Here is a 16,451-nt window from a genome sequence, read left to right on the forward strand (position 1 = left end):
GTGGGCAGAAAGACCACCAAAGTCTAAGTCTTAACCAGTCCGCTCTACTGCCTCCTCAGAGAAAGGACATGGCAAACAACCGACGTGCAGAAGCTGAGACAAACCGAGGCTCCGGCTTCCCGGCTCCTAAACTACCCCGCCACGACCCTACCGAAGCTGGGGATTCCCCGCCCCTAGCAACTCAGCCCCTAGTTCCCGTCATCCCCTGGGCTCTCCCCTTCCTCGCCCCAAATCCCCTGCGAGCTGTTCTCCTCTGCCCCGGTCGCTAGGTGATTCCCGAGGGCTGTCGGGAGTCTCGCGAGGGAGGGTGTGCCGTTGCCCTAGAAACGAGTAGGCGTCGCCTCTCGGGGAAGGGCGTGGCTGAGGCTGTTAACTACAGCGGCGTTCCTTGGAGCCGCTAGACTCTGGGTATCTCCGGTAGGACCGCGGCGGGGACGACCGGCCAGGCCAGAGGACTCCGGGCGGGGACGAGGGCCCGGCCGAGGCGGTGGAGAGGGAGAAGACATCGCACACCCGACGCCCCTTGCCCGAAGCGACCGCGCGTTCCAGAAAATGAGCTCCTCCCCATATTGCCGGCTCCAGAAGTGAGGGTGGGAGCAGCCCCTTACCGACTCGACTTGCGGCTTAAAAGTGCTCAGTCCTCCCCACCGAGAAAGTGACGGTGCGTGGCCGCAGGCCTGCCCCGCGCAGCTGGGCTTGGAAGCGTCTGCTTTTGCCTCTTCGGCCGCAGACGCGGAAGCTACCCGGGAAGCGCCCATTAGCCAATGTGTGTGTGCGGCTTTCCTGAAGCCCAGCTTCTCCATGACAGCAGGTCAGCGCGCTGCTGTGCCTCGGAAGGAAGCAGAATCAGGGTTTATGCCAAGTTTTCCAGACTTGGGGTTGTGGTGATCCCCGGGTTGAGACTGAAGTCTCTGAATACTGGAGGAGGTGTCTTCTCTGTTGCCTTAGTAGGTATTCGCTCTCTGTGGAGAGGAGCATAAACCGGTAGACTTGAAATTGGCAAGTTCCTTTGGTCTCTCAAAAAATAATAGAATCTTAGCAAGGAATTTCTGTTTCTCCATTGTCTTAATAACCACTTTGGAGGATGCTTGCCTAGGAGGAGTACTGGTCATGGCCAGTAGAACCTGATCGCTATTGAGATTAAAGTAAGAATAATGGAATAATAGAACAGAGAACATCTACAGAATATTAACTCAAATATAAAGAGAAAAGTGTATTGTGGTAATTTGACCTTTTGGTCCATTGAAAATTAAGCACAAAAAAAAGTAAATTATATTTCTTTTTTAAAATTGTTTATTATGTTAGTCATCCTTTAGTACATCATTAGTTTTTGATGTAGTGTTCCATGACTCCTTGTTTGCATATGATACCCAGTGCTCGGTGCAATATACCTGCCCTCCTTAATACCCATCACCGGGTCAACTCATTCCCCCACCCCCTCCGGTCTAAAACCCTCAGTTTGTTAAATGGAGTCCACAGTCTCTCATGGTTCATCTTCCCTTTGATTTCCCCCCCACCTTCATTTTTTCCTTCATTCACCTAATGTCCTCCATGCTGATACTTATGTTCCACAAATAAGTGAAACCATGATAATTGTCTTTCTGTGTCCCCTCCAGTTCCATCCATGTTGATGCAAATGGTGGGTATTTATCCTTTCTGATGGCTGAGTAATATTCCATTGTATGTATGGACCACATTTTTATCCATTCGTCTGTTGAAGGGCATCTCGGCCCTTTCCACAGTTTGGCTATTGTAAACATTTGCTGCTATGAACACTGGAATGGATGTGGCCCTTCTTTTCACTACAACTGTATCTTTGGGGTAAATACCCAGTAGTGCAATTGCTGGGTGGTAGGGTAGCTCTATTTTTAACTTTTTGAGGAACCTCCACACTGTTTTCCAAAATGGTTGCACCAGCTCGTATTCCCAACAACAGTGTAAGAGGGTTCCCCTTTCTCCACAGCCTCTCGAACATTTGCTGTTTCTTGCCTTGTCAATATTAAGCTGTTCTGAGTGGGGCAAGGTGGTATCTCAATGTGGTTTTGGTTTGAATTTCCATGATGGCTAATGATGTTGAACATTTTTCTTGTGTCTGTTAGCCATTTGTATGTATTCTTTGGAAAAGTGTCTGTTCATGTGTTCTGCCCATTTTTTGACTTGATTATTTGTTTTTTGGGTGTTAAATTTGAGAAGTTCTTTATAGGCCTTGGATACCAGCCTTTATCTATAATGTCATTTGCAATTATCTTCTAGTATTCTGAAGGTTGCCTTTTTGTTTCGTTGACTGTTTCCTTTGCTATATTGTTAGATTTCATTGCATGAGTAAGTAACTATAGATTTTCTGTGATTCATGATCTTTTTAAATGGCTTGGGATCATTCTTAACTTGCTATGCCCTGTGGCAGTGTAAATACAGGATGTAAATGATTTGGCTGTGTAGCCTGGATATTTCTTTTTTCAATTATTTATTTGATTAGTCTTTTATTGTGATTTTGTCTCTTTTTTATGGAAATGGAAAATTTCTTCAAATATTTGAAAATGAATGTTTAATTAGCTGTGTCCTAATTTAGCTTTTAGAGAAGCCTGTTGTCACTGTTAAATACAATTATATAGAGTGGGGGTTACTCATTTAATGTAATAAAAACCTTCAGGTTAAACAGAAAATAAGTTCCTTAGAAATTGTTTTACAGCCTACCTCCATAATAAAAGAAATTTCAAGTCAGACATTGGAAGAAATGTCAGAAGATTCAGAAAAGGAAGACTATTCAGACAGAACGATCAGTGATGATGAATCAGTAAGTTTTTCTCAATTTTATCCCACTTAATTTCAGATAAAACTTGTGTTACAAATTCCCAATAAAATCAGTTGGATGTAAAAATCAATTAGGTGTTTAAATCACTTGTCACTGAGGTTGGAAAATAATTTTAAGGCTAAGACATTACTATGTGTGGTATGCCTTATCTAGAAAGAGATATTGATCTCAAAATATTGATATTTTGTGGGAAATATTTTGGCTAAGGTTCTTCTGAGTTTTACTTACCTGTGTTTTAAATCATTACTAAGGTTTTTATAACTCATGTTCAGTTAGATGTATTAATTCTGTTACATCATAACAGGTATCATAATAGTGGATCCCCTATGTTCTAAACCTACTGTGTATCACCATAATAGGATTAATGTGGCTCTGATGTAAGAAAGGAAAGGACATGGAGGAAGAAAAAGGGCAAAGCAAAATGCAGTATTTCAAAATATATTTTTTTAAGATTTTATTTATTTATTTGACAGAGATCACAAGTAGCCAGGGAGAGAGAGAGGAGGAAGCAGGCTCCCTGCTGAGCAAAGAGCCCGACGCAGGGCTCCATTCCAGGACCCTGGGATCATGGCCTGAGCCGAAGGCAGAGGCTTTAACCCACTGAGCCACCCAGGCGCCCCTCAAAATAGTTTAGTTCTATTACATATTTATGAGAGATTTCCTTCAGATTTTTATAAAATATAAATTATCAGGTATATAACTTAAGGTCCCCAAATAAGCTCCTTCAAATAATGTATCACTCTTTAAGTCCATGGCTTTCTATGCTGCTTTTTTTTTTTCTTTTGGTTAACTTTATTCATAGTTTAAATTATTTTGCCAGGTTTACTGAGAATCTTTAAACTTTATTCCCTCTGTATAGTCATTAATATGACCTTACCCAATGAAAGAAGGGGGATGAAAGATGAAAACTTGAAGATTTCGGGGTATTTGAAGTATTGCACACTTCGAGACCAGTCGCCCATAATAGTCCTTTGATTTTTTTCATTCATTAAGGAATAGAAAGATGTGCTCAATTCTAAGTACTAAAATAGATGTAAAAAATTTCTGGAAACTGTTGGGGTTTTTTTTAAATATCTTAAAACTCTTAAAAATATCTTAAAACTCTCCTGTTTTAGGATGAGGATAACTTCATGAAATTCGTAAGCGAAGATATCCACCAGTGTGCACTTTTAACAGGTTTGAACTTATCCATATATTCTCCTTTCTCTTTAGGGTAAGACCTTGAGTGTTCACTCAAGGTCAGTGAAAAATAAGGAAATGAAGAAACTAGAAAAAATTCAGATTGAATAATACAGAAGTGTATTCTGATATTGGATAAGGAAAGAAAATGTATCCACTTTTATAAGACTCTTTGGAGCTCAAACTTTTGAGGTTTTAGGTAAACCTAATATATTTAATGAAACTAAATAAAAGTGGTCACTACTTTATAAAGGAATACACTTAACATAAGGATTTACACAGGCATTTCTTTAAATAACTAGCTCTTTAAATTTACCGTATGACTCGTTATAATGGGCACAGTGTTTTTGAAGTACAGTTTGTTTAAATGAAGTATGCCTGTTTAAAGAGTTTCCTTAATAAGTGGTTCATTTGCAAATGCACATATATGTGGACTCTTGCTGTATACTTGGTTTTTAAAATTTATACATTTAGAGTTGTATTTAGAGGTTTTTTTTAGTGTGTATCTAAAATATTTCTTCTCAATATTCACATATGTATCCCAAATAATCTGAAATTGGAGATAAGGCTTTAATTTTTCTTTTTTTCTTCTTTTTCTTTCCTTTTTCTCTTTCTGCCTTTGTTTGTGTGCTTGTTTGTTTCTTTCTTTCTTTTTAACCATCATCCTAAAACAAATCTTTTGAGATACCTACTATTCTCAGTTTGGTATGTATCCTTCTAGACCTTTTTCTTTGCATTTGTATGCATATCTATATCCATACTCAGAGAAAATTTTAGTACTAATTTATGAACTTCTTACCATCCATTTTTTTCTTTTTAAAATTTTGCCAGTCTGTTGGAAGAAATGAGGTAACTCACTGTTTTCAACTAGCGTTTCCTTTATTGCTGAAGAAATTGAGAACTATTTTATATGCTTGTCTATAGTCACTCTGTTTTTTTTAAGCTTTTATTTATTTATTTGACGGACAGAGATCACAAGTAGGCAGAGAGGCAGGCAGAGAGAGAGCAGAGAGCCTGATGCGGGGCTTAACCGTAGGACCCTGAGATCATGACCTGAGCCGAAGGCAGAGGCTTTAACCCACTGAGCCACCCAGGCGCCCCTATAGTCACTCTTACAATGAATTGCCTGTTCACAGTAATCCTTTTTTAATGTTGCTTCCATTATTTAGAATTATTTTGATGTTAAATTTATCATTTATTTATGGCTCTTTATTTTTAAATCTGTTAAGCTTCCCTACCCCAAAGTCATCAATAGATCATCTAAGTTTTCTCTAAATACATTGAGTTTTGGTATTTAATTTCCTTATAATTTACATTTATGAATAATAAGAGATATAGATCTAATTTTATTTCCTAACTCATAGCTGCCTTGCCATTTTTGAGTCATACCATAAATTAGACAGAATGTGGTCTGTTCACATATTGAAATAGTAGATGCTTAAAACTGTTGCATAAATGGATCTAAATAACAATTCTGAGGAATAGCAAGGGAAGGTGTTATTATTCCTTATTCACATATAGTAAAATTTATGTTCAGCAAGGCTGCATTAGCCAAGCAAAATTGTAAAGAAACAAAGTGATAGAACTCAGTTTGTCTGACTCCTAGTCCAACTTGCTCTATCTGCTATTATACAAAAATAGCTCAAAACTAAATCTAGGTAAAAAGCCATGTTTGGAGGTAGTAGAACAAGAGGAGTCAGTGAGACCAGTGGAAAACCAAGTATGTGAAAGCTAGGGAGAAAACCAGAAAGTGTAGCATCGTAAAAGACAAGGTATGTGAGCTTAGGGAGGGGAGGTTATCCACAACAATTTGATACCCCACAGCTATCCCATTGAAAGAGATAGGGCCTCTGCACTACCTACTCGGGGAGACCCCATTATATTATATGTGTGTTAATATCTTGGTGTTGTGTCACACAGTGACCCTAGAATGAGAACTGAGAGAAAGTTGTGACTGAGAATGCACAAGCAACCTTTGAGAATAAGAAATGGTGGTGAGGAATTATGGTCATGGGGTGTATTAACCTGTTGGACCGATGGTTGCCTCAGTATGATTAAGTTTAAGAAGACTACAGTAGGTGTGCCTCGGTGGCTCAGTCAGTTATGCGTCTGACTCCAGTTAGGTCATTATCTGGGGGGGTCCTGGGTCTCGGGGTCCTTGGGTCCAGCCCCACATCAGGCTACATGCTCAGTAGTGAGTTTGCTTGTCCAACTCCCTTTCCCTCTGCCCCTTCCCTAGCTTGTGCTCTTTCAGTCTCTATTTCAAATAAATAAAATATTTAAAAAAAAAAAAAAGACTCAACAGTAGACTGTTTGCTAGAAAAGCTACAAGAAATAAAATGGTTTTGGAGTAGCATCTAGAATTTAGCATAAATTAATAATATCTGAGATCAGCAACTACTTTTTAGCTCTTGTGAAGATCAACTGTTACAAAATTTTAGTAGTAATCTTTTTTAAGATTTTATTTATTTATTTATTTATTTGTCAGAGAGAAAGAGAGAGCGCGCGTGCACAAGCAGGCAGAGTGGCAGGCAGAGGCAGAGAGAGAAGCAGGCTTCCTGCCAAGCAAGGAGCCCGATGCGGGACTTGATCCTAGGACCCTGGCAGGATCATGACCCAAGCCAAAGGCAGCAGCTTAACCGACTGAGCCACCCAGGCGTCCCTTCAATAGTAATTTTATTTTTTTAAATGGCTTGACTTATAAAATGATATTCATAAATACTCACAAATTAATGGTATTGGAAGGGGAAAAGGAATATATTTAAAAATTAAAGGAATTGGGGCGCCTGGGTGGCTCAGTGGGTTAAGCCGCTGCCTTCGGCTCAGGTCATGATCTCAGAATCCTGGGATCGAGTCCCGCATCGGGCTCTCTGCTCAGCAGGGAGCCTGCTTCCCTCTCTCTCTCTCTCTCTGCCTGCCTCTCCATCTACTTGTGATTTCTCTCTGTCAAATAAATAAATAAAATCTTTAAAAAAAATAAAAAAAAATTAAAGGAATTGGCATTTTGCTTCTTATCTCTCATGATTGTGTTTGAATCTTTTTTCAGCTGACTCTATTAGTGACCCATTTTTCCCCCGAACTACTCAGATACTATTGGAATATCAACTAGGGAGATGGGTGCCACGTCTTCGGGAACCACGAGATTTATATGGTGTCTCTTCCTCTGGTCCGCTGAGCCCAACACGGTGGCCGTACCACTGTGAGGTCATTGATGAAAAGGTCCAGCATATCGGTATGTTCTTAGCAGTTTTTGGAATCCAAATATTAGCAAATGAACTTTCCAACCTTAATTTTAATGAGGAGACTCATGGTGTCAGAATAGTGCATTCTAAGAGGAATATAACATGAGCTATAAGTGTCATTGAAAATTTTCTAGTGGCCACACTTAAAAAAGGAAAAAGAAACACGTGAAATTGATTTCAAATACATATTTTATTTAACCCAAATTTATCCAAAATATTTTACATTCTTTTTTTTCATATGAAGTCTTTGAAATCTGGTGTGCATTTACACTTGCATTTTAGCTCAGATCAGCCACATTTCAAGTGTTCAGAAGCCACATGTGCTTAAAAGAGGGACTTAAAACATGTGCCAGAATTTTGTAATTCTAAACAATTCGAAATAGCGTGACTGTTCCGGTCACATCCAAAGTCCTGTATAAAGTGAGGTCACGGACAGAGCATGCCAGAGGCTGTGCAGTCTTGCTCCTGTTTTCTCCCTGTCTCTTGCTCCCCACTACCCCCACTGAGTATCTTTCTTCTCTTCTATTCATCTTTATCCTCTTTTGCCTTTCTTCCTCCCTTTTTTCCGCTTCTCTTCCTTTCTTATTTTTTATATCTTTATGTCCCTCTGTCTTTTTTTCTCTCCTTACCTTCTTTCTGCTTCTTTCCTTTAATGTATGTTTTATGGACCCAAAGAGGGCATATTTTAGTGACTATTTTTGTGTTTCGGTATATATGCAGTCCCAAATTTAGTTTTTCATTCAGTGTGTTTCAGCCTTGTCTTCCCAGTCCTCACACCCAAATAACAGAAACATTTCCATTGCCCATCACCTCCTCAGTGCCACTGTTTTTCACTTTGTGTTGATTGTAGCACATACATTATTGCTGGGTGGAGATCTTATTAGACATTCACTAGCGAATAAAATTTAAAAACAGCTATACTTGCTATAATTGTTTCTATTTACTATATTGCGTACTTAAATCAGATGCTACTTGGGCATTCTTATAAACTAAGTTATCTCTTTATATTACCTAGTAAACAGAGAAAGAGGGGAAAGGAGAAGTGCCTCTCTCCCCTCCCCTCTCCCCCTCTCCACATATATATGCTTCAGAAGACTTCAAGTCAAAAGTTCTCAGCTGGTTGTTTATGCCCCTCTGGCCATACGGTCAAGTCAGGCTGTCTGATTCTGCCAAATGAAAGCCAGCAGTAAACAAACTGCCCATGGTGGGTACCAGGGGACTTTCAGACTTTAAATAGCACATTATAAATCTTACTCTCCTTATCTTGGCCAACTGTCAAAGCTAGATATCCAGACTTTCCCAGCTATAAAAAGAACTTTTCCAGTTCAGCTACAAATGAACGCTGTCCTACACAATCATATATCTTGAAAGTCTTTCCATATTAGCTCATATAGACCAGTCTCCTTTTTTCATAAATTAGTTCATTATAAACAATACTTTTTTTAACTGGTCTCTTATCAGTGAGTTTTAGATGTTTCCAGTTTTTGGCTCTGACAAAGAGAACTTCATAAACATTCTTTTATATGTGTCCGTGTGTGTGTGTGTGTGTGTGTGTGTGTGTGTATGACAGTTGTAGAGTAAATTTCTGGAGTTTCTGGTTAAAAGGATACTACCAAATTACTCTTCAAAAGGAACTATAACAATGTACAGTCATAAAAAATTTGTATGAGTGTGGTTGGTGGTCTTCAAGATTACCCTCAGGTTCAATGATTATAGAAGGACTCCTAGAACTCAAAAAAAAAAAAAAAAGCTGTTAAACTCATGGTTTTGGTTTATTACATTGAAATGATACATATTAAAATCATCAAAGGTTAAAAAAAATCAGCAAATGCAAAAGGGACATAGACTAGAGTCTAGCAGAGATCAGGTACAAGTTTCCAGTTCTCCCCTCCAATGGAATCTTCTAGACAGTGTTTAATACTCCCAGCCATGATATGATAACACACATGAAGTTTTGCCAGTCAAGAAAGGTCATCCAAGCTTTGGTGTCTATGATGTCTTTTAGGGGCTAGTCCTATCCCCATGGAGTACCCATATGGCCGACCTTAGTTATTCAGTCTCTAGCCTTTCCTGTTAAGGTGGATAGCATATGGTGTAAGTCCCTTTACCATAAGTCACATTGTTAGCATAAATTATCTGGTATGACCCAAAGCCCCAGGTAGACAGATAAACTCTTATTAAGCAGGATATTCCAAAGTCTGAGAAGTTACCTTCTAGGAGTTTCACAAGGGTGAAACCTTTCTTTGGTGTATACAGAGTTTGGACAACCCAGGCCTGCTGAATTAATCCTTTACTACGCAATGAGAGGGCCTGTGTGCCCACAGACTCACAAACACTGTTTAGTTAAACCTGATTTGCAGCAGTCTGATACTGTTTCATATATGTTGTTTTTCAACATGTATATTCTTTATTTATGAGTGACATTGAACATCTTTACATATATGTATTGACTGTTTTAGTTTTTATATTTATTTTATTATGGTAAAAGCACTTAACATGAGGGCTACCCTCAGCAGATGTTTAAGTGTGCGATGCAGTACTGTCAGCTAGAGGCACAGAGTTGTTACAGAGTTTATTCATCCTGCATTTTTTTATAAGATTTTATTTATTTGACATAGAGACAGCAAGAGAGGGAACACAAGCAGGGGGTGGGGGAGAGGGAGAAGCAGGCTTCCTGCTAAGCAGGGGCCCTGATGCGGGGCTCGATCCCAGGACCCTGGGGTCATGACTTGGACTGACCACCCAGGCACCCCCATCCTGCATTACTGAAGCTTTGAATGTGTTGATTAGTAGCTCCTCATTTTCCCCTCCCACTTGGCTCCTGGCCCCGCGACCACCGTTGCGCTCTCTGATTCTGAGTTTGACTATTTTAGATATTTTATATAAAGTAGAATCGTGTGGTATTTGTCCTTCCATACAGACTAACTTCATTTAGCCACATGTCCTCAGGGTTCATCAATGTTGTTGCATATCGCAGGATTTCCTTTTTTAGGACTGAATAATCTCTCTCTCTCTCTTTCTCTCTCTCCCTGTGCCCTCCCTCTCTATGTCTTCTCTCCCTCCCTGCCTCCCTCTCCCTGTGTGTGTAGCACATTCTCTTTGTATCATTTATCCCTTGATGGACATTCAGATTGTCTCCACATCTTAGCTATTTTGCACAATACTGCAATGAATGTGGGAGTGCCAGTATCTAATATCTCTTCAAGATCCTAATTTCAGTTCTTTCGGGTAAATACCTAGTGGTTGGACTGCTGGATGATGTGGCCACCTGGGAAATGCAAATTAATACCACATCAAAATCCCACTTTACACATACTGGCATAACTGGGGTTGAAATCTGGTAACACATGTTGATGAGAAATTAAACATATACCCCCCAAAAACTTACATGTAAGTGTTAATATAGCAACATTATTCCAAATAGCCAAAAGACTACATTTTACATTTGAACTTAAACTAAGCACTAAGCAATGATGACAGCGTAGAGCATAAGCTACCGATGGATGTAATGTTGGTTCAGAGCTTTGCATTGTCAACTAAAACAGAAGCTATGTATGTCCGAAAATTTAGAATTCCTACCTCAGGATCTACAACCAAGGGGAATGTGGACACATGTGTTCCAAGGAACACGCATAAAACTTTTCACAGAACCATTGTTTGTAATGGCGTCAACCTGAAACGACCTGAATGTCCATTATAAGTAGAAGTGGATAAATAAGTTATAGCATTTTTTATGTAGTAACATATTGCATAGCAATGAAAAATGAACAAATTACAGCAACGCTTCACAAAATGGATTGATTTCACAAATATGTGAAAAAAGAGAAGAATGTGTATTATGGAATTCAACTTATGTAGGTATAAAAACAGGCAAAACAAAGCTATAGTTTCATATCAATATCATATCAATATATTTATGCATATATATGAATATGCAGATTATAAAAGTATAAAGGCAGATGAAGAAGCGATTATGTTATGATAAGGTTAATGGTTATAGTTCAAGGGGAAGGAGGAGCAAGTGATTAGAAGGGGGTATGAGTTGGGCTGGCAGTGTAATCTTGATCTAAGTGATAGATGCTTTGTGATAAAGCACAGAACTGTATTTCTTTGTTCTTCAGTTTTGTACTTCTCATAAGTATAATTCCTCATAAACATTTTGTTTAAACATTTGGTTTATTTCTGGGCATGTGAATTATGGGTAGAAGTATGTTTCAGTAGATTTTTAAAATGAGCACAAGTAATTGGCCAATTCAGAATAGAATCTGGAACTAGACAACACATTTAAGACCAAATTATTTTTGATACAGTCACCAAAGAAATCTGGTGGGATAAGTCTTTTTAATAATTGGTGCTATAACAACCTGGTGTCCATGTAGAAAAAATAAACCTCAGCACACAAAAAAATTAATTCAAGATAGGTCACAGGACTAAGCGTAAAAGTTAACATCATAATATTCCTTGAAGAAAACATAGGGCAGTATCTTCATAATCAGGAAAAGAACAGTTCTAGAGAGGACCCAGAAAGAAAAAAGAAATAATGAAAATAAGTTTGACTTCATCAAAATTTAAAATTTCTCATCAAAAGACATAATTAACAAAATGAAAAGGCAAACTACAGTCTAATATTCCCAGCACTTACCTGACAAAGAACTTGTATGCAAACTACATGAATAATTCCTCAAACCAATAATAAAAAGAAAACTAACTAGAAATGGGCAAAAGAGTTGAACAGACATTACATTGCTCAAAGGAAGACATATAATGGTTAATAAATGAGGAAAAGTGTTAAACATGGGAAATGAAAATAAAAAATCACAGTGAGATACCACTTGATACTAGAATGGCAAAATTTTTAAAAAATTTAAAGGCTGATAACTCCAAATATTAAAATGTGGAACAACTGGAACCCTAACACATTGTTGGCATGAGTATAAAACTGTAAAACCACTTCAAAAAAAGGTACAGCACTATGTTTTCTTTTTAATAAAAGAAAATATACATCTATGTATTTGTCAAAACTCATTGAATGTACAGTTAAGATCTGTACATTGCATTATATGTAATATGTAAATTTAACTAAATTTAAAAAAATAGCCACAGGGGTGCCTGGGTGGCTCAATGGGTTAAGCCTCTGCCTTTGGCTCAGGTCATGATTTCAGGGTCCTGGGATCGAGTCCCACATCGGGGTCTCTGCTCAATGGGGAGCATGTTTTCCCCTCTCTCTCTGCCTGCTGCTCTGCGTACTTGTGATCTGTCAAAGAAATAAATAGAATCTTAAAAAAAAGAAAATAGCCACAATTCTTCATCCATGTATCTTTTGTAATGTCATCTTGCATCTCCTGCTATCAAGAAGTGTCTTTTCGGGGCACCTGGGTGGCTCAGTGGGTTAAGTAAGCCACTGCCTTCAGCTCAGGTCATGATCTTGGGGTCCTGGGATCGAGCCCCACATCGGGCTCTCTGCTCAGTGGGGAGCCTGCTTCCCTCTCTCTCTCTCTCTGCCTGACTCTCTGCCTACTTGTGATCTCTACCTGTCAAATAAATAAATAAATAAAATCTTTAAAAAAAAAAAAAAAAAAAAGAAGTGTCTTTTCCCCAAACCTTGAAATGGGATGGCCTGTGATTTGCTTTAGCAAAACCAAGTTTGGCATAAGCAATAGCATGTCATTATTGACCTAGGTCTCAAAAGTCTATGTACTTCTGCTTTGTCTTAAACCCTGTCCAGCCACCATGGAACCATCCATAGCTAGCTTGGTGGATGGTTGAAAGAGAGAAAGCCTGGATAGGTAGGCCCTGTGTAAAACACTAAATATTAGCCTGGATATACTGATGGATAATTTGAAAACATGCAATAAAAAATTTCCTGTTTTAAGTAGTAGTATTCAAATCAAGTTTTCTCTTTGTTTTTCCAGATTGGACTCCTTCTTTTCCTGAGCCAGTGTATACCCCAACAGGCCTAGAGATGGAACCCCTTTATCCAAACTCCAAGGAAAACACTGTAGTTTATCTAGCTGAAGATGGTGGGTACATAATGAGACATGTTGTTCTAAAATATAATTTGGTGCCTAGATTCATCCCTTAATTATATTTGTTTTGCTGCTTATAATGGAAACTGCAGATTACCAGGAAGTCCCTTTCCCCATCACGATGTTTGGTTACAGACTGACTGAAATCTGGACTCAGTGCTGATTATATTCTTGACGGTGTACGGCAGTTTATGCAAAGTTACTTTATAGAACCTATTGTCCACTACAATGGAGAGTTATATTTAGAAGGAATTACGCTTCACATCAGTTTTCAAAGATAAACCCACTGGAGTGTTCAACAACTATTGTTGCTGTTCTATTTATAGGTCACATTCATGTAATCTGTCAGGTGACCTTCTTTTCATTTCATACCAGTTTGGTAGTTTCTTGAGGTTTCATCATTAAAAGGGAAGATACCCCACACTGCAAGTAACATCTAAGAAAAAAACTTTTCTTTTCTTTCCAGAAAGTTTTCTTTTTTTTTTTTAAAGATCTTATTTTTTTATTTGACAGATAGAGATCACAAGTAGGCAGAGAGGCAGGCAGAGAGAGAGGGGGAAGCAGGCTCCGTGCTGATCAGAGAGCCCGATGCGGGGCTCGATCCCGGAACCCTGAGATCATGGCCTGAGCTGAAAGCAGAGGCTTAACCCACTGAGCCACCCAGGCGCCCCACCGGAAAGTTTTCTTAACAGTCAGGATCAATATTTGTACTTGGAGAACCCTAGGAACGCGAAATCTCATATCCACTTTAGGATAGTATGCTAACAAACATAGATGTCTCAGCCTATAGCCTAACCTTTGTAAGGAAGTATGGGACTCCTGCACAGTTTCACCGTCAGAGTTCTAGATCTTAAGATAACTTCCAGGGAACATATGTATTTTATCTAAAGGGCTGGCAAAACAGAAGAATTTATAAGGATTGTTTCCTATATAGTAAACAATTCTAGAAATCCTATACTTAGTATTTTTTAACAACTAGGGTAAAGACACGCATCTCTGATTTTTTAAATTTAATTTCAAATATTTATGTGGCTAACCTGCCTTAGAACTTCCACACATTTCAATTCTATGTGTGTGTATGTATGTGTGTGTGTGTGCGTGTGTGTGTGTATACATATTTTTTATACATATATATACACATACACACACACACACACACACACACATATTTTTTCAAAGTCTCCTGTTAATCCCAACATCTGGGTTATCTTGGGGTTTGTTGAAAATGTGTGTGTGTGTGTGACTATAGATCACATTTTTCCTGCTTTTCTTCATGCTTCATAACTTTTCCTAATCCTATGCAGGACATTGTGAAAGATATGTAGTAGGAGTCTGTATTATGTTCTTTTAAAAAATTATGCCAAATTTTGTTCTGGTAGGCAGCTAAGTTGCTGGCAGATTATTTTGCTTCTTTCAGGTTTGGTTTTATTTTTTTAATTTACTTTTTTTAATTTTATTCATTTATTTATTTGAGAGAGAGAGAGAACATGGGGAGCAGCGGAGGGGGCAGGCTCCCTCCTGAGCAGGAAGCCTGATTGGGGCTCTGTCCTAGGACCCTGAGATCATGACCTGAGCTGAAAGCAGACGCTTAACCAACTGAGCCACCCACCCTGGTTTTATTTATTTTTTTTTTTAAATAAGGACAGATCTATTTTCATTTTGTCTTAGTCAATTGATCCTAGGTCATTGTCCTTGCCCCTGGATGTGGTACTTACACCTAACATGCAGCCTTTCTGGAGCCATGATTGAATGGCTGAGGTATTCAATGAATTCTTTCCATTCTGAATGGTTTAGAATTACAGTATATTCTAGAATGGTATATCTGATATCTCAGCCCCACAGTAACACTCTCTTACCTTGTTGAGTCTTATCCTGTGCTTCTCCAGCCAAGCCCCCAGCCAAGGACTGGGGAACCACCGTGTAGACTGTTGAGGCCCTTTGTCTATGTAGCTTTCTTCGCCCTGGTGTTCTGCCTTAGACATTTCAGCAGCCCCACACAACTTCCTTGCCTCCTCAGCTCAGTAAGACCGTTCCACGACTATCCATAAGTGCCACCTGCTTAAGATGTAGTCAGACGGTATTCCCAGGAAGAAAGCCAGGGTTAGACATGGCCTTACTTGATGTATTTTTTTTTCCCAAACCCTCTAGTATATATGTTATCCAGATGTGTGAAAATCGCTCATTTTCTTTGGCCCACCTTTATAGCTAGTTACAGTGGAAGGGCTAGTTCAGATCCAATTACTCCATAATAATCAAAAGCAGAATAAATATTTTTAATGTGAGAAAAATACATGAATTTATTTTGGGCATTGCTTTTCCAGTCTGAATGCACTTAGACTTTCTTATTTCAACAAATTTGTATGTTAGTGGCAAGTTACTTTAAAATTTAAAATCCTTAGTGACACTTCAGTTAGACCGTGTTTCCAAATTCTATGCAGAATAATCTGTATGCTTTAGACACGGCTTGACATTACGATCTTCTTCTGCCATCAGCTTACAAGGAGCCCTGTTTTGTGTACTCCCGAGTAGGGGGCAACCGAACACCCCTGAAGCAGCCTGCGGACGACTATAATGATACTTTGACGTTTGAAGCAAGGTTTGAGAGTGGAAATCTGCAGAAGGTAGTCAAAGTGTAGGTTTTAATTATTTTTATTTGAGAAGCTAGACTGTCAGCTGTTTATTATTTCCTGTATTAGGTACATTAAAGTTGTAGTAGTCCTAAATGAACTGCAGTTCCCTGAGGTATGATGCCAATTGGAGACGATTTCAAAGGAGGTACAAAAGGTTCACATTCTGGACTCACTCTGAACTTGAGTCAAACAGGTTTCTGTACTGTACATTTTTTTTTAAAGATTTTGTTTATTTATTTGACAGAGATCACAAGTAGGCAGAGAGGCAGGCAGAGAAAGGAGGAAGCAGGCTCCCTGCGGAGCAGAGAGCCTGATGCAGGGCTCGATCCCAGGACCCTGGGATCATGACCTGAGCTGAAGGCAGATGTTTTAACCCACTGAGCCAGCCAGGGTACTCCTATACTCCTATAGGAGTATAGTTCTCCTATACTGTACATTTTTAATACACCAGTATGAACTGCCCTAGAGACACATGCACACTGCTTCTCAAACTTTTTAATGGAATAATATTTGAGATGAATGTTCCATTAGATATGTTTGGGAACATTAATCTATTCCAAGG

The 16,451-nt window shown here is 38.9% G+C and overlaps 1 protein-coding gene across 8 annotated transcripts in view; it reads left to right on the forward strand.

The window, feature by feature from the left end:
• Nucleotides 1-418: 418 nt before the first annotated feature.
• The window catches only part of AGBL3 (AGBL carboxypeptidase 3), a 56,239-nt gene continuing 40,206 nt past the window's right edge, over nucleotides 419-16,451 (forward strand). For 6 of the 8 annotated variants that reach the window (XM_044246606.1, XM_044246607.1, XM_044246608.1 and 3 more), the window contains exons 1-6: nucleotides 419-947; nucleotides 2,690-2,794; nucleotides 3,928-3,988; nucleotides 7,038-7,223; nucleotides 13,146-13,253; nucleotides 15,753-15,891. In XM_044246606.1, the coding sequence (XP_044102541.1) occupies nucleotides 765-947; nucleotides 2,690-2,794; nucleotides 3,928-3,988; nucleotides 7,038-7,223; nucleotides 13,146-13,253; nucleotides 15,753-15,891 (782 nt within the window). In that variant the 5' untranslated portion in view covers nucleotides 419-764. The remainder of the gene's footprint in view (nucleotides 948-2,689; nucleotides 2,795-3,927; nucleotides 3,989-7,037; nucleotides 7,224-13,145; nucleotides 13,254-15,752; nucleotides 15,892-16,451) is intronic. The other 2 variants (XM_044246613.1, XM_044246614.1) reach the window with 2 other exon arrangements.

This window comes from Neovison vison, chromosome 4, assembly GCF_020171115.1.
Source record: "Neovison vison isolate M4711 chromosome 4, ASM_NN_V1, whole genome shotgun sequence".
Lineage (NCBI taxonomy): Eukaryota > Metazoa > Chordata > Mammalia > Carnivora > Mustelidae > Neogale > Neogale vison.